The sequence below is a fragment of the Onychostruthus taczanowskii genome, unplaced genomic scaffold, assembly GCF_017590055.1.
Source record: "Onychostruthus taczanowskii isolate IOZ18803 unplaced genomic scaffold, ASM1759005v1 scaffold82, whole genome shotgun sequence".
Lineage (NCBI taxonomy): Eukaryota > Metazoa > Chordata > Aves > Passeriformes > Passeridae > Onychostruthus > Onychostruthus taczanowskii.
In genome coordinates this window covers 4,437,959-4,463,572 of record NW_024506112.1, presented here as the reverse complement: position 1 = coordinate 4,463,572, position 25,614 = coordinate 4,437,959, and the positions used below count along the sequence as shown (strand labels likewise).

Below are 25,614 nucleotides of genomic sequence, written 5' to 3'. Positions count from 1 at the left end.
AAAAGGTTCTCTGGTTCTCAGAGTCACACTCTGTGCAAGTGTACAACACCAGGATGAAGCTCCTAAAACTTTGAATTCATGTTATTTCAGCTTAAAGATTTCTTTTTGAGACAAACATATGAAGAGCTTTCATCAAGTAAGTGACCCTGAAATAGGAACAAATCAGTAGCATCTATCACCTGTGCAGGATCCACAGGAGGAGTGCCTGACTGCAAGAGCTGAATCTGAAGGTACGATGTGGGATCAGTGTGACTAAAACAGTGGTGGCACCTTAAGAGTTCAGTCTTGTTTTTCTAAACAAACATCTTAAAATAAACTATGTGATGCCCTCCATGTTGCAGAGAGAGCAGAACCCCTCTTACCCTTCAAGATGAATCTAAAGGGGCAATATGTGTACAAGCACATTTTTGGGTGGGTGTGAAGGTTTATTCATGACTGACCAAACAGTTTTCCATAGAGAATAAACTGGCAATGTTAGACTGGAATGGAGTGACTGTGGTGTTTCTTTTTTCTTACCAAAAATACCTACAGTGTTTTTACACAGGGTGTAAGTTTCCACATTTGACTACAGGCAGCACTACCAGTGTTTGAACAGGAAAAAACAAACATTTTTGTTACTAAACCTGGCCAGGCAATGACTGAACAGCTCTGCGGACAAACTTCTCACAACCTCTCTTAGTAGAGTTCCCTGCCCAAAACCACTGTAGGACCTCTGTCATTGAAGGTGCTCAGAACTGAACTGGACATAAGATGGGCAACCTCACGTCATGTTCCACAGGCCCTGCTCTGAGCAGGTAGTTGGCCAGCAGGGCTGCTCGAGTCCTGTGTAACCTAAGCCATCCCCAGTTTCTTTGCCTACAGAACACTGGGCCACTTTGGAGTGCTACGCATTGTGGAAGGAGAAATTTAGTACTGAAGTCTTGCTGAGAAGTTTAGGAGCCCAAAATATTTTTGTTTATCCAGCTGTGAGGGAGGAAAAAAAATAAAGTCAAAAGCTAATGGCACTTGCACACACCTACGAGATAATTGCCTGTATTCCCAGTACATCCAAGGCATTACCATTAGCAAATGGCAGGTGTCTGGTTTTAGCAAAGGGCAGCAGTATAATGAATACTGTGATGCAGGCATGCTGATTCAAGTGGTTAATTTTTCCTCTCTCTCCTATGCCTAGCAGATCTCTATGATGAGAGGGGTCACACTGCAGCAAAGTATTTCTGAAACCAGTAAGCAGGTGAAGCAGTGTGTGAAAGTAGGCATGCAATCCTCACAGTCCTAGATAGACTGGGGAGGGGAAACTGAAAATAAGTCTTAAATAAAGCTCTTCATATTTTGCTGTCAGTTTACCTGTCTCTCCATTTGCAAAGGTGAGCGGTGATGATAATGGAAGAGCTTTTGCTGTGCTGTCCTCCAGGGGAGACGGTCTGCGTGAGATGGACAGTGCTTCCTGAATTATTTCTATGGCTTCTGTGTGATCCATCTGTCTCAAAGCAGTGATCAGCTCTTGAACTGTACCACCAGACACCTGAAAGAGCAGACATCAGGCACTCAGCATGATCCAGGCTGGCTGAAACTGCAGGGCCGCACTGTCTCACTGTGCAGGAGAACAAGGTTCTCTACGTGTATCGATGTTCTTTATAAGCTGTTACAGCACATTACCTCATAGTTATCCAGCAGAGTCTTCGATGGGGAAGGGCTCAACCTGAAGGCATTATTGAGTATGCCAAGACCCAGTTTTTGTGCTAGGGTGGACCAGTTTTTGGTTGGATCAGGCAATTCCAATAGTTTGTAAAGCTGCATCTTGGAATTCTCATTCAGCTCTCTCAAATGTCCTGGGGAACAGAGAAATATGTTAGTTGATTATTTATACAAAACATGCACCACTTCATTTTTAAACAGAAACAAAGCCAAACTGAAGACTATTTGAGAGTCCAGTCTCAGCATTACAAATGTATTGCTGCAATACTGCAAATGCACTCCTTGTCCTTGAGACATCTTAAGGGAATCATGCTCATTCTATGAGTGAGAGGGTGGGAGGGCACCTCTTCTCTCTCACCAGCTCAGTAACAAGCAGGGCAGTGTCTTCTGCCACTACTCTTTCAGTATTCAATTACTAGAGGGATATTGTCAAGTCCTTATAGGTGTTACCTTGTGTGAATAAGTCCTCCAGAACCTCTGCTGACTCATAGGGTTTGCCATTTAATATGTCATACACCTAAGAGGATACATTAAAGTCAGTGTTTAGCAGAAATCTGGTTAGTGTCCATTAAGTCTCAGCAGTGTTGTATAAAATTCCATCTGTAAATGAGCATTTTTTTCCATCCCAGGCTCAGTATGACTAAGGATAACGTACAAAACCTGTGCTAAACTTCAGGGAGAAATCTTGAGAAGTTAAATCTCCCTTTGTTTTAAGCTGTGTCATCTGGCAACTATTTTCAAGACACAGAGGAAGTCTTGGCAGTAGCAGAGACTAAGAAAGGAGCTGCTGCCTGTCTTCAGCCAGTCATTTAAAACAAAGCCTGGGTTAGATTTTCACCTAAGCTTGGTACCACTCCCCAGCTCCAGATGATGAGAGATGCTGACTGTTTATCCTTTACATTCACACCAAGCCACATGCACAATAATCAGCTCAATCACTGTTTGGGTAGAACCCAGGAGTGCATTTTCCCAGCACACACAGGCTGCAATTCTGAAGAACACTCAGCAAAGAAACCCATTGGTTTCAGGCCTTCAAACACAAGCTGCCCACCCATGTAAATGCTTTCCCACACTGAAGACTGTAGTGCACCTACTTCAAGAACTGCCTGTTCATGTCTGTTCAGCAGCCTTAGTCAGTTCAGTGGAGCTTTCTTCCAGTGCTTTTTCAACAGGGCAGTTTTATGGCTAAATTAACTTAATTTTTGATGGCAGATTCATAAAATTAATTGCAATAATTTTGGATGCAATGAAAGGAGCTGGCTGAGAGAGCTGAACTATCCTTTATAATTAGAAAAAAAACAACAAAAAACTAAAAGAGAAAACAGAGCACATACCTCAGAGTTGGCTGCCATATCCAGTGGTGTTGTTCCAGGCACAATCCCTTCGTCATCATCTTCGTCGTCTTTCACATAATCTAGATCAAACAATGGCTCAAAGTTCTCAATGTGAGGATTGGCACCTGAAAAACAAGTGGGGGATGGGGGGGGGAAAAGGGGCTTCAGGTTGCCTCCCAATAATATTTAAAATATGCATTCTATGTACTGAATGGCAAATCAGGTAATTTAGCTACTCCAGGTAAATGATATTTTATATTAAGCTAGCAAGTAGCTCTTTTTACCAGTTACATTTAAATGCTGTCACATCTCTGTACAATGCTACTCTCCATTATAAAGAGGGCAAAAAACCCACAAGCTGAGCCTTAGGGCCAAAGAAAGAGCTCTGGTTGTATCAACTGACTCCCAATCCCATGTTGCATGCATGTGATGAAGGGATGGTGTGGTGCTGCTTTTTAGAGTGTCAGAGAAAGTGGGGGGTGTTTTTAAAAGACCAAGCAGGCAGCCTCAGCAATGGGAGGCTTGGGTTTCTGTTTCAAAGGAAAAAAATTAGGTTTAAGTACAATTGGCAAAAAGTTCCAATAAATACTCCAACCTAATTCTTCCAAAGTGACAGCAGTAGGAGACACTAACAAGCTCATGCTTCAGTGATGGGATTTTTTTTTTGGCTTTTTCTTTCTAAAGCAATCCAACACTTATCCCAGATACATAAAAAGATCTCTTCTCCACTTCTTCAGCTATAGAAGCTACAAAAGATACTCAAGAAACTTCCCAAAGTCCTCTTGAGATTTTTTTTACCAACATAATTTGCCTTTCTAGCCATTAGATGGTGCTGAAGAGTGATTCGTGTAGCACCTCAGAGCAGGACTTTCTGAGGAAATTCAGACCTTCTTGCTTTTAACATCTGACTTCCTCCACCCATTTAAACAAGTTCACTGGCACATTCTTTTCTGCTTTGCAGCCTTCTAACTTGAATTCTCACTGTGAAAGAGAAGTCTCTGGCAAAGACCTATTTCCATACCTGCTGCTTTGAGAACTGCTGCCAATTTTGTTGAGCCCCTTCCAGCTGCTATGTGAAGTGGAGTTGTCCCATCATATGTAGTGCTGTCCACATCTGCATCACCCTAAGTTTTTGTTGAATGGCAAAAAAGAAAAGAAATCTGTACAATGCAGCTGCCAAGGCTCATGTCAGCATAAACACTGCTACTGTGCAAGTAAGCACCATTCTGTGCCTGGTTGCATAAAAACTCTTAACTGTTGCCTGAAAAGAAGAGTTAGAAAATAACTACAATTGCCTACGTGCGTAGGGTGGTAGTGTGCTCCAGTGTTAGAGCAGGAGGCACAGGGTGTATCTCCAAATAGGTCAGGTAGATAAAAGCCACTTTGCATCTCCTGTAAAAGTTCTGCCATCCGATTGCCTGTGGCCTTTGGAATGGGAGTGGTGTGCACAGAATCCTGTCCTGCTGCTCATCAGAACAGCCAGGGTGGTGGCACATCCATGCATGAGCACAGAGGAAAGCTACACAGCCAGCTGGGGTGTGTAGAATTAAGGATACCAGGATCAAGGTGTTATGATGAGACAAATATTTACAGATTACACAACTACATCTCTCTGCACAACTCCATACATGTTCTGCTTCACACAGAAGAAGGGATGAACTTGTTCATGGTAACTTCAGTGCCTGCCAGCATTACTCAGTGCAAATTATACATGGCATATGAAGTCAGGTCAGGGTCACAAACTCTAAATTCCTTAACTTGGGCAAAAGCTTCACCAGCAGTGCTGAACAAAACAGTAACATTACCAGTCACTTTGCCATTATACCAGTTCAAGTAATCTAGTCAATAAACAGGAACTTCCCCCCTTACTTCTGTCATTCTGAAGCACTCAAGGACTGTCAACAGCTTTTAAATATGTAATTGAAAAGACCTGGAAGAAAGAAATTCTGCCTTTACCTCAAGCAAAAGGCAGCCTGCCAAGGGGATGTTCTCTTGTTCAACAGCCAAGTGCAATGCAGTTCGTCCAGATTTTTGTTCCTGAGCATTGATGTTAACTCCAGCAGCAATCAGCTGTTTGAGGCAGGACATGCTATTTGCCATCACCACCATGTGAATTGCACTGAGACCTACACAAAACAAAACCCGTCCATCATCTGCATTAATATTGTAAAATTCAGAAATGTCAGAGTAATGAGTTTCAAAGTAACAAAACTGTAAAATGAGTTACTGTAGTTACCTCAGCAGAAGTAACACATTTTGCCTGCTTATGCACTGAAAGATAATAGAATCATGGAATTGTTTGGGTTGGAAGGGACCTCAAAGATCATTTAGTTCCTTGCCAGTCCTGCCGTGGGCAGGGACACCTCCCACCAGAGCAAGCTGCTCAGAGACCCACCCAGCCTGGCCTTGAACCTGCTTTCAGGAATGAGACATCCACAACTTGTCTGGGCAACAACCTGTTCCAGTGCCTCATCATCCTCACAGTCAGGCTCTTCTGTCTTATATCTAATCTAAACCCACCCTCTTGTCAGCCTAAAGCCACTGTCCCTCGTCCTGTCCCTACATGTCCTCATAAAACACCTTTCTCCAGCTTTTCTGTAGGCCCCCTTTAGGTACTGGAAGGTGCTGTAAGGTCTGCTCGGAGCCTTTTCTTCTCCAGGCTGAACAGCCCCAGCTCTCCCAGCCTGTCTGCAGAGGAGAGGTGTTACAGGCCTGTGAGCATCTTCTAGGCCCTCTATCCCTGCTCCAACAGGCCCATGTCCTTCTTATATATGTTGGGGGCCCCAGACCCTAAGGAAGTACTCCAGGTGAAGACTCAGGATGAAGTTAATGGTGTTAATAAATATATTCTTTGTGCATAAATTGGAACCTGGAGAGTCAAAACCATGCAAGGAGAAAAAAATCAGATTACAACGTGGAACAGAAGTCAGGAACTACAGAGCTCACCCAGAGCATCTTTTTTGCCTCAAGAGAATAGCCTTAAAAAGAAAATCTGCATCTTGGTATTAAACAAGTAGGTATTCCACACTGGCCCCATCTGACACTGAACATCTCTTCTAGAAAATGGTTTGGAGAGTAACTCCTATATTTTAGTATCATCCTCCTGTAAGGTCACAGTGACCTGACACCTCAAGAATACTTGCACCAGAAAAATAATAACAAAGCCTTTTTTTAAAAACCCACCCAACAAAAACCAAAACCAAAAAATCCTCTTTCTGAAGAACTGAACACAGTTTTTTGAATCCATGATGACAATTTTAGGTCAGACATATTTTACAATCTATTAGAGCAGGAGTACTAAATTGAAGTCCCTTGTGCACTGAAAAATGGGAGAACTGTCTCTTTGTGGTTATTTTACAGGCTCTAATTCTATATGGTCACAAAATGCCAGATACAGACCTCAATATTAGTCCAGAAACTATTTCTAAGGGGATTTCATTCACTAGGCAGGAGGAAACATTTTCTTCTGGGGATTTTTAAAAAAAACAAAGGTGGCATAAGAAACAAGGTGAACACAAGTGTTTGAGTTTTTGTGAGATTGAAGAGAATGTACAGGGACAAAAATTCAAATCCATGCTGTGTCACGTGAGCATTACCAATCTTCCTCTTCTGTATAACCAGAAAACTGACACGCCTGTGCTGTCTCATCTGTGCCTGCAGGCATATAAAAACCAAGGACAGCATATGCAAAATGGGGAAAGATGTTATTTTCAGGGTCTCTATCTACCTGTGTAGCAACACAGTGTTGGCAGGAATTGTGATGTGTTTGTCTAGTAGGGAAGTGTAAAATACAGCCATTATCTTTCCATACCTTCAGCATTGGGGAGGTTGACCATGGGAGACACCTTCTCATGCCTGAGGAGTAGACTCAAAATCTTGTCATCTCCTTCAGTAGCAGCTAAATGTAAGACAGAATTGCCGTGGCGATCCAGAAGGCTGACATCTGCTCCAGCCTTCAGCAAGTCTTCCACCACCTTTGCCTGCTTTGTGATTACTGCCAGGTGCAGAGGGGTCTGCGAGTGACAGGAGCAAGCCATGAGAAGATAAGCAAAGCTACATCACTTGTACAGAAATGTCTGAAACCCATAAAAGCTCCTAGTCTGAGAAGGTTGTACACATATGCAAGATTTTAGTTTGTTGGCTTTGGAGTGGTGTAGCTTCTTTTCTACTGCATACTACAAACAAGGTTTCTACGTACTGGAAATAAAAGCTGCCTTGCCAATGTCAGCAGTTGGACATTGGGAGGAACAAAGATGCTGCCTACTCTACAAGCCAGGGCACTGACCTGGCTATTTCAGCACTGCAGTGCAAGGGACTTGGGAAATGAGGTCATCCCTGTGCCCCCCACACACTAAAAGCCTGCTTCCACAGCTGCCCCATCTCCAAGTTCATGCCATGGTGGGAGCACATGTGCTTTCCCTACTCAGATTCTTTAGCAATGAACCATGCTTTCATTTTGCTCCTGAATCACAGATTTACAGCCATGGGCATAGGAGTTCCTTATGCCTGCACAGAAAAGAAGAAAATCCTGCAGGTTGTGTGCACTTGTCGAGCTGCAGAACAATTGTGCACTTATGCCATGTGTTGAACTAGCTGATCCCATTTGCACATTCCCCATTTCTGTGCTCCTGCAGCACTGAGCAACGCTCAGGCTGAGAGGCTTTGGGACCTTCCAGAGGTTGGTTGCATACTGCATTCTTGTCAGCTCTGAGCATCATCACACTGAACATACACATGCATGTATTTAAACAATAAGCATTCTAGTGAGGTCTGGGAAATGGTATTTCCAATACTAAAATAATTTAAAAATTGAGTAAGACTCCATATCTACATTACATTGACAAAGGACTTCAAAAACCCAGCTGTGCACAATAAGCTTGTGTTTGTCAATAGATCTGTCAACACATTTGCAATTAACTACTGCATCTATATCTATATTTCAGCTTTCAGAATATCTGTAGAGAAGGAAAATTCTAGCCCAAGCCTACCCTCTCTTCTGTCTGTGGCTTAGGTTTAAGTTGAAGGTAGGGAGAGCTATATATGTTCTGTAGTCAGGAATTTATTTCCTGTGTAGAGCCCAACTTTGCCTCCTGTTTCTGTTAAACACAGGGCACAGAATTCAATTCAGAATCTTATGCTTACTTTCAGCAGCCTGCACATTTCAAACTTGCTTTATAAGAACATAAAAATGTGAAGGAAAACAGAGAAGTCAAAATAAACCTTCTGGGACTCCCTGTACGGAATTAAAACCTGCCTTTGCTGTTCACAGCAAAACAAATGACTCAAGGTCAGAGTGTTGCTCAGTGGCCTGCACAGTCTCTTTAGAAGAGATTCTTTTCCAGGCAGGTTCCCACAGCTCTTTTCAGATCTTGGAATTACAATGCAAACAGGCCAGACTATAGTTGAGGAGACAGAACTGTGCCTGCCAGTTGTTTTCCACCTAGGTTAAAGACAAGGGGATGGGCTTTTCTCAGATTCTGCAGAAATGAAAGGGAAATCTTGGTGCTCATGTGATGGGCACAAAGACAATCTAGGCTGTAGGAACGGCAGAGGTTATTATGGCTTCCACATGTGCCTGCAGATAACTGATGACACAGGAACTGACCCATGATCCCAAGTTAAGCAGTGTCAGAAAGGTCAGAGGAGCCCGGAGCTGGCACACTGTAATCCATACCTCTGGTTTAGTGACAGAGAAGCCAAATACTGAAGCCATGAACTGAAGAATTTACTCTTTTTGGCCTGTTCCACAGTTAGCCCATGGAGACACTTCTGTTACCATCAAGAGAATTATGGACTAAACCAATGAAAACATGCTCTCTTTCCTCCACAACCTTCCAATATGTCCTTGTTTCTAAACTTGTTTCTATCAGTCTGCTGTCTTCCCACAGACAACAATTTGTGCAATTTCTTTACTGGCTAAACAATCAGCAACACTTACACCCCCACAACTGCTCACCTGATAGAGGTCATTTCTCATGTTAATGATGTCATTGTAATTCAAACTGGGCATCACTTCCAAGAGGTTTTTCACCAGCTCAGTATGAAGGTGGATAATTGCTAAATGAAGGACACTGAAACAAACAAAAACCAGATTAATAAATTCACACTGTTTTCAAACTTTTGTAATAAGTTTCAAGGCTTTGCTGTAGATCTGACTGCATTCTCATATAAACACTTGACTATTAGAGATAATGATTCCAACACTAAGTATCAAGACCTAAAATTAATGAATCCCAACACTGAAAAAAACCAGGTCAGACAGTAACTGTTTAACCCTTCAATCACAAAAGCAAACTCAGGATGGCTTTTGCTGGCCCTCAGCATTACTTTACTCCTAGGCACAAATGTGTGGCACAAAACAATTGTTTCAGAAATTCTCAGACTCTCTGCTGGTTTGCTGTTTCTTCATATTTTGAATTATGCAGCAGATAAACACTTCTTACTGTGAAAACCTTCCTGCAGAATTTCCACAAGCCTCTCTGCTACCAAAGCAGATTTTCCCTTATGGGTTTCCCCAGATCTGTGGGTTTTTCTTTATTTCATTTTCAAACAGAAAAATGACTAAGGGCTCGGGCCCAGTGACTAACAACCACAGGATTTGCAACAGTGGCCAGAGGCATCATGCCAAAAAAGCACCTGTTTTGAGGCATGAATGACTGCATAGCAAGTCACTTTACTTCTACTGGGTTAATGCAATGGCCTTAACTTAACCTGTGCTCTTCTCCAAAGGCAGGTCCCTCACCACCAACCTGAGTGGCTGGATATGCAACATGGCATCAGGCAAAAGCAGGTTGTGAATCCATCACCCCATGCCACAGAGCTCCATTTGCCTTGCTACCTTTAGGACTTCATTTGAAAATCATGCCCTCTGTTTTGAAACATACCCTGCCAAGCCCTTCCTTGGCACACACTGGCCATCTTCTAGACTCATATTTTAGCAAGTTGCTGCTGACACAAAATATCAGCACAGGACATGTGGTGTGTCTGTTATGCCTCCCCAGAAACACCTGAACAGTCCCAGATTTACACTTTTGCCAGAAAAATAAAGAGGAAGTTCCATGCCATTCAGGGCAAGGAGTTATCCTGAAATTGAGACAGAGAGCAGTGAAAACCAGAAGATACTTTAAAAAACAGAAAAAAAATTTTACAAACCAAATTCATCCTTAAAGGGCATCTTTTTATTGATGCTATATACTGCTGCTGGAAGTATCAAGGCACCTTCCCTCCTTCAGCTCCCCTGTGCTGTAGAAACAGTCCCACCATTACTGGAAAAGTGCTGTTCCTCTGCTCTGACAAGATGCTTTTCATTATGCTCTGTATCATGCTGACATTTTATTTCCAAATCTCACTACAGAAACACATTTGTTCTTCTACTGCTTTTAGTTCTCATTTCAGCAGCAAGTATTTTAATTTTACCATACCATTATATGTGATGCTGCTGACTAGACCACGAAAGGGCAGTTCCATTTCTTAAACATTCTTAAACATGAAAAAATGCATTTGAGCACCACTGTAGAGCCATCAGATATCTACAGAGCAGTGGTACTGGTATAAATGCAGTCACAGCCAGTGTTACTGAGTGTCCACTGTAAATATACACTAATCACAGGTTTCTGGGATCTGTCTGAAAGCCATAAATTGTTGACAGCCAAGTTTTTTGAAAGGCTTAAGCAAAAACTTTCTAATTGCCATATAATTTTTATTATTAAAATGAAAACCAGGGCAATTTATTAAGTAATTTTGACCTTTTTCTTCTCCCCCAAGAGAGCTGAAAGACAGTCACCAAAGCTTTGCTTTGTTAAAAAGTTGTGAAGTAATACAGATATGTATTATGCTCACAGAATAGATCCATCTCAGGAGAAAGGCAATGTGAACTTGAGCCTCTCATACTTGCAGGTACTTCTTGATCCAGCAAGAAAACAACTATTTATTATCATTCTAAAAATGTTAAAATGCCCTGCAAGTCCAAATCTGAGGAGCAACTTTTTAGTATTGAAATGCAGGGCTTACTTGCTCAACACTCCTCTAAGTCCCCCCTTTCTTTTTTTAAACACAGAAGCTGTACTGTCCATAGCACTTGTACATTTTGTTGCTAGCTCCCACCTCCTTCATATTGCTGTTTATCTCAAAGCAGACATTAGGTTTCCAGTTGGAAAGCAAAGCTTGTGAAGTAGCTCTCTCTGACTGTGCAGTCCTCTCTCTCTAATCTGAGGCCTATTTTTCACTGAAAATGGAGTGAAAGTGGTAACCTTTCTCAGAGTAATTGAACAGTGGGTTATAGGTCTCGGTCACTTGAAATTTTCCTTCTAGCTAGACACCTTGAGGCTTATCTGGCCTCTACTGTTCAAAACACTACAATTTAAGGAAATGTAGGTGATTGCACAGGGTCTGCCAGGTAAACAGTAAGGATGTGACAGTGTCACTTGCTTATGCAAGAGATTGTCTTTGCATTTGTTCAGAGCCCTTTTGCTGAATTTTGTTTTAAATAACTACAGTTCCTCACAGTACTTCACTCTGAGTTCCACAGAATCTGCATGGCTGTAAAGTAACAAAGTGGATTTCCACTCCAGCTCACATTATTGAAAGACTGATATGCAAATATTAGCAGCCAAGTCTGCCACAAGCATCTGTGCAATCCCTTGGAAGACAACAGTACAGTACAGATGTAAGCAAGAGCAAAAAATGTCCTCTGGAAAGAATGTGATGTCAGTGGAGAAATGCAGTATGGACCCTCCAGCTATTGTTCCTACATCTCCTGGATCTATTACTTGAAGCATCCTATGAAGACTTAAGGACTTGCATGGAATAAAAAGCAGGGCCCTCTCCTTCAGCACCAAGCTGAGGATCCCCATACACTGTGTATCATGACGCAAGCACAGCAATTCACACTTGGTCAAGATTTTAAGTAAAAAAGGGTAAAGAAACCCAAACTCACAACATGCTCAACATATCCTCAATGACCAGATTATTTTCTGACAGGTACTGGATCAATGAAGTTTATGGTGTACATGACTTCTTTGCAAATGAAACAAAAGTGTCTAAATCACAGCTGTGCCTCTCCAGAACAGCAGAAAGGAGAAGCGGTGCCATCAGTGATTGGCACCCATGAGGGACAGAACAAACTGACCACACCATTCCATCCCCAAACCCATCGGTTTCAACCCAGCAAGTGCAGGGTGGTCAACTCACTTGTCCCCATTATCATCCTGGACAGCGGTGAGATGGCGCTGAGCTGCCAGCAGCATCTTCACGTCTCCAGTGACGGCGTAATCGAAGAGAGCGTTGCAGTGGCGCCTGGCAAGCTGCATGGCCTTCTCCAGGAACAGAGCATCTGCAACACAAAGTTTCCTCCTCATCAGCTCGGTTGTTTTCCTTGGAACACCACTTACTTTTGACAGGCACTTGTGCTGTCACAGAAATACAAAGTGCAGGCCACCAAGCATTATTCACTGCTTCACTGAGATGGTTGCTAATTACTTCTGAGAGGTAAGGACAGAGGGAACAAATGCCTGGGAAGGAAAACTAAGGGCATGCTGAGCATTCAGGCAGCAGGAACCCTGAGAACAGTCAAATCTGGAAGCTCCCTCTGGTTTGACTGGCACTGAATTAGCAGCACTGACGTGCAGTTGTGTGAAATAAAACAAAAGGAGCAGAACTTGGATGTGGAACTTGCAGGTCTGAGTAGTTTTACCTTGAGGAAGCTGAGGCACAGGAAGCCTAAGTGACCCATCAAATATTGCAGATAAGCTGAGAGAAAAGCTATGGAATAAATGCAGGGCTTTGTACTCCTTCTCCAACTCAAATCATGCAGTATGGCCTGCACAGCAGCAGCACAGAGAATCTGTTCCTCTGTTTAAAACATTGCACTTTTTACAATGCTTAGTATTTGTATCCTGATTTTAGAATTATAAAATGGACAGCCACTGAGATTTCAAAAAGCAGAAGTTGTCATGGTGGGAGGCAAAAGGGAGAAATGGGAGAAAAGAAACTCATTTGCGGAAAAAAGTAACTCTGGCTGCTCTGTCAATACTTTTGTGGTTCTGTGTCAGCAAGACACTAGTGAAAATGAAACAGATGAGCTCTGAAACTACAGCGTCACTCTGTGAAGCAGTACCATCTGAAACCAGCCTCTATTTTAAACAGTTTCGTGTTTCTATAAAACCTTGTAAGATAGGGAATTACAAAGTGCAAACAAGTACATCAGACTGTGTCATTTAAAGCACACATGGGGAGACAATAGCCAGGACTTCCAGCTACACAAAACCAGGCATTTAACCAGGTCAGAAGTGTGAACCTGATGAACACCAACACATCACTGCTGTAAGGCAAAGACTTACTCAGCTATCCATGAAGCTTATTGTTCTGGCCAGTACATCCCTGTGGCTGCTGTGCTATATGCCTGGGCTGATGGATTTATATTTGCTATTCACCTCTTCACACTAAATGTGTTATATTCAGGTTAAAGGGTGATAAGCAGTTCAGTCTTTTCTTGTTATATACATTTCCAAAGATCAAAGAACTGGATGTGGAAACTCCCTGGTTTTCCATATCAAATACACAGGAAAGATATCCTTCAAAATATTATATGTGCCTTTTAGTCTAATAACTAAATGATCTAGCCTGCAGTAGCTATTTTATGGAGCCTGTTCTTCTGCACCAATTATTTGTATAATCTGGAGCTAGAAATTGCCTCCTTTCATGCCATTACAATAGGTTAAAAAAAAAAAGTCAGCTTCCTGCCTACAATATTAATTGCTTGGAAAACTGGTAAACAACTCAGACCCCTCCTTCATGACAGCTAAATGGACATTGTTATTTCTTCATATCAGCAACAAGATATTGTTCTCTGAACCAGTCACAGGATTTATCACAACCAAAACTACAAACAGCAGGTTGCTTCAGCACCATCCATTCTCAGATCACAAGAAACTACAGCTTGGAGGTGTTTACAACTACAGCCCATCTCCTGTACCACTTTGGATTCTCAAGCCACAGTTTTCTAGTGCTGTTAATAGCAAGTGTCAGACAGGGCTGACACACACAAGGTAATGTGCTCTCTCCCTGATCAATAACAAAATGTGGTCTAGATCATGTTACACTTGGTAAAAACCAGAACCAAGAAATTCCTTAGAGCTCAATTCCTACCAATACCATGTCTCTCTAGTCCAACTACTGTTTTTTTTTTTTATTTTATGCTAAGCATGATTACTCAAATCCTTTAAACAAGTGTCCATCAACTATTTAAAAAAACCAAAACAATCCAGAAAATGCACATCTTGCTGTCTGGGAAAGGGTGATTTGTAGTCTTTATATATTTTAGAACTCTGCTGCTAAACAAGTTCTGATGACTACCCTTGCCTTCCTCGTCCTTTCATTTTGTTGCCTGAAATAAAAAGACAAAACCCCTTACAACAGGATTAAAATGGTAAGATAAAAAAGCAGCTCTTTATTAGAAGCCCATAGTTATGGGCTATGAGCATACCCAAGAACAGATTTCTACAGTTTTTGTAAGTTTAACAAATTATACTATGTAACAAACATTGTCCAAGTAGGAGAGCAGTTGGTTAGGTAATATTTTCCCCCAGGTACTGCCCCACTGGAACTGATTCAGGGCTTCTTTGCCCCACTTCTTGTTATGTCTTCTAAGATTCTGATTCAAAAATAAAATGTTCTTTCTGTAGGCCCTCTACTTGAAAATAAGACTAAACAGTATTTCAGGAGTGTATTAGAAGGTTAACTTACTGCTCTAAAATCTAAGAGAAAGGGTAGGAAAAATACCAGGAACTGTATAACCACATATTAATGGTCTACAAAGCTACAAACACATGAAAAATACATAAAAAGCAAAAATTTTTAGGCATTAGTTTGATGTGTAACACTTTGCTACTGCAGCGATTTAACTGTGTGTTTGCCAAATGGAAACAGGTACCTTTACATTTTAAATTCAAACCAATAATGCTACTCTGCATATAATTCAACGCTGTTGCAGGGAAGACCTACTGCAAGTCATACTAACATCCATTAACTCATCCACTGAAGTCTCTCAAATATCAAAAGCCAAGTCAGCTGCTGAGTTCTATTCCCTGTGCCTTCACTGCTTGCAGCCTCCTTCCTCACACAAGTTTATTCAAAGGCAGTGTTAAACGTGCCCAGCAGGCAAAGCTGTCTCATCTCCCTGCACGACCAGCAGAAGCTCAAGTGTCCAGTGGCAGTAGAAAGGTGGAAAGTTATCTACAGAACTAGGTATAGGGATGAACCTTAGATCTTGGGGAATTTTCATGTTCTGGAAACAGCAAGCAGACATTTTTGGATTTTCCAGACCTTTAATGCTTGCTTTGCAGTACTGGAGTTTGATTCACCCTAAATACATTTACTTGCTCACTTACCCTGCCGCCTGCAATCTGCTTCACTTCCTTCAGCCTTACAGGAAAAACCAGAATCCTCCTTTTTCTCGTGAGCAGGAGACGTTCTGCACTCAGCGCTCTCCACTGCTTCCACCTTCACATCGCATTTCGTGTCCCATGGGTCATTTTGTTTATCACAGCTCTTTCTGTCTTGTTCAGCTGTGCAATTTGATAGACCTTCTAATAAAAAGTAGAATCATTAGTGTCCATTGCTTTTTTAATACAAATGATAAAACTCAACTAGACAAAACTAAACCCTGAAAAATGAATACAAAAATTTACTTCAATGTAAACCTTATCACTAAACTCATTAATCATGATATTCCAGATGCCAACACACACGGACAGACACAGTGATGTGATTGCTCTAAACTGGTATTAAGTCTTTGACAGCCTCTACTTTAGAAATAAACTTTTATATATTACAACAGATTTACCTCTCTTTTCATGGAACAAGAATAAGTCTGAAGTACTCACACAAAACCTAGGGAGAACTACTCAGACATTTTTTTTCATCACAGCAAATTTATCCCCCAGACTCTGGAAGTATCTACAGAGTAATCAACATGTACATCTGAAATTACCTTCCTATTTTAGGAAGCCAAGAGTATCCTTATTATGAACTTAATATTTTCCATTTATTTCTCTGGGCTACAGGGTAGTACCAGACTGTGGCAACAAAGGAAGATACGTTTTCGTGGTCTAGTCCTTGGGTCATCTGTAATCAGCACATTCAGGCAAGCAAGAGGGCTGTTCTTGAAACAATACACTGAATACAGAAGCACATGGAGGGGTTTTTGTCACTGCTTCTCAGGACTGCACAGTAAAAAGAAACTACACTTGGAGAGGAAAAAAGAGAAGCAGGGCACTACAGGCTACACAAACCCCTCTGCTGTCAGAGGGTTGAGAAGAGGCCCTCTCCAGCATGCTCAGCTAGACCTGCCCGACGCTTTGGTCCATACTGTAGAAGGAAATACAGGTCAAACTCAATTCAACTGTTGGAAGAAAAACATTTATGCTGTTACCATGTTTCATGCCAGCATTGGACTTTGTTGTGCCAGGGAAATGCATCCCTCCGAAAGCAGAGTATCCATATGAAGGAAAACTGAACCCTAAAGGAAGGAGAAAGATTAAGAATCAATAGAATTACATCCTAAAACAATGAGAACACCATCAAGAAGAACACTGAACCTAAATAGCTGAGTTTTTGTTTTCTGCATACCTTCTGCTTTATTTCATCCAATTAATTTTCCAGAATAAAGGTGAGCTCTCCCCTACCCCTTCAAAAATCCAAAGAAATTCTAGGTGGTTGGCTAGTGACACTCTCTATCCCAAAATCCATAACACCACAAAAATGTAGTATTGCTGTGTCTTACCTCTAAAACTCAACTGAGACATTGTAAGCTGCCTCTGTGCTTTTGAATCTTCATGATAACAACACATTTGTATTCTGGTGTTATGCTATGCATGTGCTGCCAGCAACACATGTAGCAATTTGAAAACTGCTGCTCTATTCCCTGCTCTAAAAAAAGAGTTGTGGTTCAGGTGACATTTGCTGACCTATAGGTTTTTAATGCTCTGCTGCAAGAACCAAAGCAATGCTCTCATGATCCTGCATATCAGATATACTCTGACTTCAACAGATAGAACACAGTAGAAAATTTACTAAAGAGTACCTTCAATTTTTTAACAGTTCTTTGCACTAACAGGGTTAATTTGCCAAATTCCAATCATGGTCTGAGAAACAGTTCAGAACCTGTTTAATTTTAGATACCCAAAATGATAGCTAAGTGAGCTGTCTCATGAATTTCAGTGCCTCCATGGCCCTAGGATGCACAATGCTTCCAAAATGGGAAGGCAAATGGGATGATGAAGAGTTTAGAATACGGAGATGCTTGACTGAATTGAGTAACAGTAGAATAACCGAAACAAGAGTCTGGTCTTATATGCCTTGGAGACAAAATCCTCTTTACATTTTAAAAATCGGCATAAACATCTGTCCTGCTCTCAAAGCAGAACCCTGTTCCCTCTTTGCCCAAACCTGCTGCCTTACCAGAGCCAGCACCACCACCTGCCCCTCCATACATGCCACCACCTCCGGTGCCGCTGCCGCCACCATAGCCATCAGAGAAGTTCGGCATGAGCTTCTGTCGTTTCCTTTGCACTTCTTCTTTATCTGGGATAGCAGGAACAGAGAGAAGAGGGAGTCAGTCCTGCTGCTGGCAGGCACAGCACAGGGTGTGCATACAGAAAGCATCACTACAGTTACTAGTCTATAAAGGAAAATGCAGGGTGTGCTAGAAGAGTCAACTTTCCTCAAGCTCTAAATAGCAGAAAATCTTTGTACGTACTGGAGCAGAGAGAATTCCTCTGAGAACAAGCCAGTGCCAAGTCCCCAGTCAGACCAGCAGCATCACTTGGGCCTGCATGGTCTCTTCAGCCATGTCACTGCCTTGTGCTCAGACTCAGGGGACACATGCAGAGGAGATGTCTTGGGGGGCTCAGAGCTTCCTTCACAAGTGTCTCATGTACTGAGAAGCCCTGGAGATCAGTGGCCCCAAAATTCTTCAGTGTCTAAGGCAAGTCATTAATCACAAGTGCTACAAACCCCAAATTTGTTGAAGAAAATTTGCCTTTGGGGTATGTAAGCACAGGCTCTTCTTCCAAGCAAATCTGCTTCAGAAATGCAGCCTTATCAGAGGATCACAAGGCACTTCTGAGTCTCAACAGTGCAGAGTACCTGCAGTGCCTTTTCAATTTTTGTTTAAGGGATGGCAAGAAATTGTGAAAACCATGCTTGCTTGAAATTGTTTACTTAAAATATTGTAACAGCCACTAGAACAAAGACAACTTCTTTTCAGGCAGGGACACATTACTGTCAAACCATGCTGAGTAGCAGGAGGAAAAAAAAAACCCCTAAACTTATTTTATAGTGTAAGTACAAAATAAGACTTAGTAGCCCTCAAAAACAAAACAAAAAGATTTCAAAGGACTATCCCAATAGGGGAAAGTGAAAATATCATGACAAGAGCTACAAAAATAAGGATACAAACATTATATGGGTTAAAATCCAGTAGAACTGTTGAGAAAAGAACAAAATATCATTTGCATATTAAACCATCTAGTAGTTTTCAACAGCCATATGACAAAAACAAATTTCATGCACAGGCACATCAGTCAGTGCATCAGATGAGACAGCTGAATACATGAGACAGTACACTGACAAAGCCATGTAAACAGTTTCCAGGTAAACATGATGTGTAAGTATGCATGCACACATCAGGCATACTCACACTGACGAGGAAAGAAAACCCTAGAGAGCAATCTAGTCAGAGAAACACAAAAAAATCCACATACATGGGTCTGAGTTTGTGGGAACATTTGCAACAAGGGAAAAATATATTCCTAAATGATAATTTCATGAAGTGGTTGTATAGGGGATCTGAAAATGCACATAATCAAGTAAAATTAATTCAACATTAAGAGGCACATGAAAGAGGCTTGCTTCAAATCTGGCTGCTTTGCTCTGCAGCTGAACACTTCACTTCCCGTAACATTTGTGGAAGAGGTTCCTGAAATCATTACCAAGAAGAAATCCTCTGGCAACTCTGGAAGCTTTTGTGAATTCAAGCTTTGTGCTATTTTATTCTAAGAGCTGTGAAGCTGACTCACTCAGACCACCACCACTCCCTCCTCAGCTGTCCCAAGTCTCTCACTTCTAATTCACATTTTTATTTTAGAGACTTTGACAGGGAATTGATTTCAACACAGCTCTACCTTAGGCACAGAAAACATTCAAGGTTAGAATTCAGTAGTGTAACCTGCAGGCAGGTAAACTGCTAAGCAGAAAGATAATCTTAATACAATGAAACACAAATTATGACTTGGGCCTCAAGGCATTTCCATATCATCGCCATTATTAGTATTTAAAACCATGACTGCCAATGTCATTCCCATCAAACATTTCAAATGCAGACTTCAAAGGGCACAGATCTGCTAATTAAACTTCTTTACACCGATAGTTTAGGAAGCAGGTCCAATACTGACTCTTCTACTTCTGCTAAGTAACTAAAATTTTAAACAAGAGATTGAAACAGCACTTTCCCTGCTCGCACAAGAAATGTCTTGGCCTTACTTCACTAGTACAGGCAAATGGAAAATACAGAAACATCAGTGACATTGGCATGATGGTAAAAGGTGAGAACTGCAAAATATGTGCCTTTTCCACCAGGCACCAAACAGGTTGTGGTTTACGGTTTCATCTGCGAGTACTGACAGTAAAATCTCTGCAGGTATCGTTTGGCAGAAACTCAGAGGAAGAGTGCCATCTACTGTATGGACAGGCATGAGTGCATATAGGGAATCTGCAAGGAACAAGCCTCACTTGGAAAATACGTACGGATTTACTGCCTACCAGTCCTACAACACCACCTACAAAACCCATTATAAACCTACCACACTGCATATTGACTCCCAAAACAAGGAGGAAAATATATTTTCTAAAAATAACAGCTAAAACCAAAAATTCCTCACCCAACCAGTTCTATCTTATTAAAAACATTCCTAGGGACCCTACAGTTTCCATTCCCAATCTATAGAACAGGTTTAATGAGTTACCTTTGATTTCTGGATAGTAGAGAAAAGGCTTTGGTTCGCTTGTTTCTAGATCAGATTTCCGACGCAGTTGTACAAATACAGATGCTGGCTTTGTGATATTCACGTCTCGGTATTTGGGTGTTTTGAACACAATAGCAAACTGTGAAGGAAACAAAGACAAGCATATCAATCACAGAGCATGGCTTTTGGCTTTTACATTTGCGCAGTTTTGAAGGTGTTGTTTAGAGCCGGGGAGGCAAAAGTTCAGAGCAAAGGGCTGTTACAACAAGCTTCTATTTTAGCTTTCAGTTTCACTTCTGAGGCTGAGTCCTAAAGCCTTTTGGGAAAGACAGAACTGCCATGCTAAGTGCCACCACATCCCATATGTCAGTACTGCACTGTTTGTCTCCACATCCTTTAACATCTCTTCTGTGGCTTTCTCAGTGTGTTCACAGGAGCTCTCAGAGCTGTTTATATGTCCTATCCCATTTTACAGGGGGTGCATGTTAAAGCAATGGGGCGTTCTCCTAATTTCCTTGCACTATATCCCTAGTCAACTAACAGATGTCTTCAAAGAACTGTTTTTATTATTATTAGGAAAGAGGAGGTCAGTACAGGACACAGATGCTTTTACATAATTTATGAACTACAATATAATCCTAGCTTACAGAGATGGGAGAATCATTAACAAAGGACAAATGCTCTGTTATTTACCTGTCTATGTACATCCGTAGGAGAAAAATCTCCAAAGCCTTCCCACAGACCACCATTCTCATCCTCTTCATAGAAACGTATCTGAATATCATCTGCAAAGAATGAAATTAACACTCTGGGATGTTTGTGCATTTGTTTAAACCTTTGGCTATGGTTGTTTCAGATAAGTATCAACATGGTTACTTTTTGGCTGGATGAAAATACCACACAATACATCAATTACCTTTATCTGTTTTATACATATAAGAAAACAGCAAAAATAACCCATTTTTGACATCAAATTTACCTCAGCCTAATCCTAATGACTTCACTGAAGTTGCTATTTACTGAGCTGTAAAAAGAGAACTAGGTTCACATCATCTTCCTATTCTAGGGTTATAAAACATTCCAGAGAAGCCTTATTTGGAGCAAACATGTAAGGAGGGGAGAACTTGAAGCGTGAAATGTAGAAACCACCCTCTCTCCTCCAACAGTTTCAGTTCAAAAAACTGTAGCAAAACCTGAAGTGCCACAGTTCAAGTTCCTCTTGCCGCTGGCAGAGTGCCACGGTGGAGCTGCAGCTCAGAAACCTGGGGGGTGTGAGCCAGCAGCGTGGCAGCAGGGATCCTTCACCCTCCAAACAGCACAGGCCAGAAACATAGCATTTGGCTTCTGCTACTCTGAACAAATTTCCTTTCATTCTCTATTTATTTATTTATATTTTTAGGAAAAGCATCTCACTAGTAAATTACTTCCACAGCACTCCTGTGAGAAAATCTAGAAAAAGCCTATTGTCTCTTAGGGAGACTGATGCAGGACAGGCTTCTGTAGCAGACAGACTGCTTCCCCTGGTGCCCCACCTGCTAGTCTCAAGAATGTGAACCACCACTTCCAGTCCTGCTGTCCTGCATGCTGAAGTTCCTTCAGGCAGGAGGTTTCTGAAGGCAGTGAGGTCAGGGGAAACCCCAGTCTGGCTGAGGGGAAACCCCACCTCAGGGCTTCCACTGAGTCAGACATTTATTTATTTATTTTCTGAGTAAGAGTTATGTTTTATCTCAGTCCTCCTGATGGCAGTGGGTAGATGCACTATTAAAGGAAAATAGTTCTTTCAAAGTCCCTAAAAGCCCCCGAAGCTTTCTTTCTTCCCTAAGTGGTAGAAGGGCATTTAGAAGAGAGAGAGATGGAAAAGGACAGCCTGCACCAACAGAAAATGTCACAGTGGTTTTAACAACATGAGCAGGGACTGACTCCAAACAGATGAGAACAGGACACCCACTCCAGCATGTAATCTACATCAGGGTGTCCCAAGCACTACCTGTAGCTGAAGAGTACAAAGGATCTCCCTCACTCCCATCTTTTTTCTTTTTACTTAGCCCGAACGTAACAAACATTTAACCATTATCTTCCAATAATACAAAACCAAAGTATTCTAATCCACACTGCTGAATTCTCACACATTCAAAGCCGTGAGCAGAGACTGAAAATGAACCTGTAAAAAGTACCTGTTTACACTGAGTAACCTCTACCATAAGTGTATACATAAAAATGAAGTTATTAGCAGCAGTGCTGAACACATTCAGCTCCTATCCATGGTTAACAGAGAATACTCACACTTACTCTTCACAATCAGGAACTTAATAATAAATCAGAAACTTCGGAATAATTCAGAGCAGGTGTTAGTTAATGGAGTCAAACATCACCCAGCACCCACCACCCCCCAAAATTCCAGAACACACTCAAGGACAGAAACTTGAGAAGAACAAAGATGATCATATGGTCTCTGTGGAGGCCAGAGAAGCTGAATTTTCTTTGCAATAGACTGTTTTGATTTATTAAATCTCTGGACTGCTGTATTGACTTCCAGAAAGGCTGAGTGCTTACAAATCCTGCTGCACTATCAGAGTGGGACAACACTAAAGAGAGCACAGGAGGCTTTATGTGTACTCCAGATGAACACCCTGGTGTGCCTCACAATACTCATGACTCTTACCTTTCTGAACCTTGTCACAGAGCAGGTAAATCTCTTCCCCTCCTGTCACACACCCTGCTGTTCTGTCCATTCTTACGATTTTTAGGTTGGATGCATTGGGAGCTTCTATTGAAAGGGAATATGAAAAAAAAACCTGCTTACTTTTGTAACAGATTTAGACTTCAAGAAACACAACCAAGCACAACACACAGAAATGCCATAGAAAGACAAGCTTCCAATACAACCTACCTGAATTTGTGTTTTTTTAAACATTAATAAATTAAGGGCTTTTCATATGAAAGACAACCTCATATCTTCTAAGCTTTGACTGAAGTGTGAACTACAAAACAAGGTCCCAGCCACTGCAGCTCAATCATTGCAGTGCTGGTAACCCAGCAGTGAACTGCATCCAGCACCCTGCACTAGCACTCATTTTCTGACAACAGGGCCGTACAAGAGAATGTAACTTTTCCTCCCTGCTTTCTGACAGAGTGACACTCTTGAGAGCTGTTTCCTGTTTCTCACCATCTACAGTGCTTTGCTTTACACTGTGGCTTACTTGAAAGCATGCCAGTTTTTGGCCAGTGTACCAGACAGTGATAAAAAAGCCGACCTCCACAGATCCTAATAGAGGCATCAACAGACAACTATTGGTCCCCAAGACAGAACTATCATCTGATAAGTGAAAGCAGCTGTGACAGGCAAGTTATGCTACCACAAGTTATGTCTGTTCTGTGACGGCTTGAATGGTGCCAATGTAGTATCCAAAAAAAAATCCCAAACAAAACCCAAGAAATATCTTCTGAAATTAGCAATCAAGAATTCACCTTGGGAGATCAGAAAGTAGTAACTGACATCTGAGTGGCAACTTACAACAGCAGTAACATGCATACAAAACGTTACCTTTCTTCGTCTCCTGAGGACAAAATTTTTTGACCTGACTACATTTGCCAATTAACAGCAAGGCACAGACTATAGCAGAGCAGTTGCAGCTAGTACCCTTTGATCTAGACTTTGTCCTTAAAAAGCAATAACATAGAAATGACTGATGCACAAAGGAAAAAAAAAGGTACTTTTCCTGAGTCATTACAGAATGACTGTCAAGAACATGGGATCCCACAGTCTCAGGAAGGAAAATTCAGGCAGCAGAAAGGGTTCAAGTAAGATGAGTCACTATAATTTAACAGCACAGGGGAAAAAATGAAGTGAAAAAATTCTCTTAGAAAAAAGACAAATAGAGGAATGCTCTAAAAAATACTGACAGATCTAAAGGAAATGGCTGCATTATCTTTTAAAATATGGACAAGCAGATGGTCTGCAAAACTGAAAGGTGTCAAATTCTCAAAGATAAAAGCAAAGTATTTTTTTCCTCACGTCTCGTGTAATAATGCTTTGTCACAGACAGCAACTGAAAACTCTGCAAAATTCAAGCCCTTCTTATGGATATAGCAAGAATTTACAAAATCCTCATAATAAAAGTGGCAGGACTAAACATGCTAACAGCAAAATAAAATCTTCCTCTGCGGATTACATCACCATCTATTAAAACCAGAATGATACTGTATGTACATGGACAGACATGGGGCTAATCATCCATGGGCTACTTGTTTTTCATCAAATACCAGGCAGGCAGGGCCAGATGAGTCCGTGCACAGCAATATCTACCTGTCATTTCGGTGTGTACAAAAGCCTGCTCCTAATTACAAAAGCCATTAAAGCCAGATATACTTACTGCTGTCATATATTGCATCTGATACAACGGGATCAAGCTTGCGTGTGAAGCTGCCGTTGCTGTCGGGAAGGAAGGCTGTGAACATGAGCCGCACCACGCTCAGATCCATCTCCTTGGTCTGCTGAATGGCTGCCTGGCGGATGATTTCTCTTTCCCGCTCTGGAATTGACAGACAGAGGAATTAACACAAAGGGTAGGGCATCATTAACAAAACAGAGAAAACAAACAAACATCCAAAGGCGTGGATAGTGAGGAAATGTCTTCCTTTACATTTAGCATCCTTTGGGTTTTCCCTTTCTAAGCAGAGTGGAGCATCTATTCAAATTACACTGCGTTCACCTGGCAGTTTGTGCATCAGATCTTATGTAAGTTACACAATTAAAAGACAGAAAATAACTACTTTCTGCTTTCAGTTTATAAAGGATGGAGGCCACCCCTAAGGACACCTGAATTCCTGGTGTTAAGAGTGATGAAAAGACAGCTGGCCTCTCTATACAGTGCCTGAAAGCAATGCAGACCACAGGTTTTACAGCGATATGGGTGAAATGCAGCTGAAGGAAAGAGTCCCTAATTTAATTAAGGATATCATGTCTTGCTGCAATAATGCAAAATTACTGTATTTAAGAGCTTATTCAACAGCACAAGAACAATGGAATACAGGTGCAGAGGTTGGTACAGGCAGCTGTGGAAGGAAGTTTCTCCATTCTCATGTATGCGTTGACAGTAGACTCCTTTCAGATTCCCTAAAACACAGCAACCAACAATGCACCACCTCTTAAAAGCACATAGACATTGGCTGTTGTCCTACACAAGGTCTTTTTCCAGCTAGCAATCTATGTTTTCAGAAGCTCAGCCTGTTTTTAATAAAAGACCAATTAAAACCAGGCCATCATTTTCACATACCAGTTAGCTGCCTGTCTTCACATCCTTCTGCCTGCAGATAGCCGAGTTCTGGATGCACCAGGAGTCCTGGGTTGTATCCCTTCTTGCAAGCGTCTATCATGCGTGTTTCCAGAGTTTCAAACACTTTCTTCTTCGTGACATGAAGTATTCCAAGATTTGCAAACCTGCCAAATTTTGATTGGGGGAATGCTTTAGGCCAGACCTGCAGCAGGCAGCCTTTCTCTTACCAGAGACAGCTACACAACCCAAGTCTACAGAAGGACTCTGCAGGCTTACTTAGACCCTATT

General features: G+C 41.6%; 2 protein-coding genes across 11 annotated transcripts in view; one reads left to right on the top strand and one right to left on the bottom strand.

The window, feature by feature from the left end:
• MANBA (mannosidase beta) overlaps positions 1 to 4,056 on the top strand; it is a 64,156-nt gene extending 60,100 nt beyond the window's left edge. For 7 of the 8 annotated variants that reach the window (XM_041424524.1, XM_041424521.1, XM_041424525.1 and 4 more), the window contains one exon: positions 91 to 1,307. The gene's annotated coding sequence lies outside the window, so the exon portion shown is untranslated. Of the gene's footprint in view, positions 1 to 90; positions 1,308 to 3,990 lie in introns of those variants that run through there. The other variant, XM_041424520.1, reaches the window with a different exon arrangement.
• NFKB1 (nuclear factor kappa B subunit 1) overlaps positions 1 to 25,614 on the bottom strand; it is a 59,820-nt gene that overhangs the window by 2,966 nt on the left and 31,240 nt on the right. For 2 of the 3 annotated variants that reach the window (XM_041424516.1, XM_041424515.1), the window contains exons 7-23: positions 25,327 to 25,490; positions 24,424 to 24,582; positions 22,713 to 22,817; positions 20,744 to 20,835; positions 20,051 to 20,189; positions 17,487 to 17,609; positions 16,459 to 16,545; positions 15,416 to 15,613; positions 12,219 to 12,360; positions 8,986 to 9,100; positions 6,841 to 7,042; positions 4,986 to 5,155; positions 4,051 to 4,153; positions 3,030 to 3,154; positions 2,146 to 2,212; positions 1,657 to 1,829; positions 1,345 to 1,522 (exon numbers count right to left, since the gene is read on the bottom strand). In XM_041424516.1, the coding sequence (XP_041280450.1) occupies positions 1,345 to 1,522; positions 1,657 to 1,829; positions 2,146 to 2,212; positions 3,030 to 3,154; positions 4,051 to 4,153; positions 4,986 to 5,155; positions 6,841 to 7,042; positions 8,986 to 9,100; positions 12,219 to 12,360; positions 15,416 to 15,613; positions 16,459 to 16,545; positions 17,487 to 17,609; positions 20,051 to 20,189; positions 20,744 to 20,835; positions 22,713 to 22,817; positions 24,424 to 24,582; positions 25,327 to 25,490 (2,342 nt within the window). The remainder of the gene's footprint in view (positions 1 to 1,344; positions 1,523 to 1,656; positions 1,830 to 2,145; positions 2,213 to 3,029; positions 3,155 to 4,050; positions 4,154 to 4,985; positions 5,156 to 6,840; positions 7,043 to 8,985; positions 9,101 to 12,218; positions 12,361 to 15,415; positions 15,614 to 16,458; positions 16,546 to 17,486; positions 17,610 to 20,050; positions 20,190 to 20,743; positions 20,836 to 22,712; positions 22,818 to 24,423; positions 24,583 to 25,326; positions 25,491 to 25,614) is intronic. The other variant, XM_041424517.1, reaches the window with a different exon arrangement.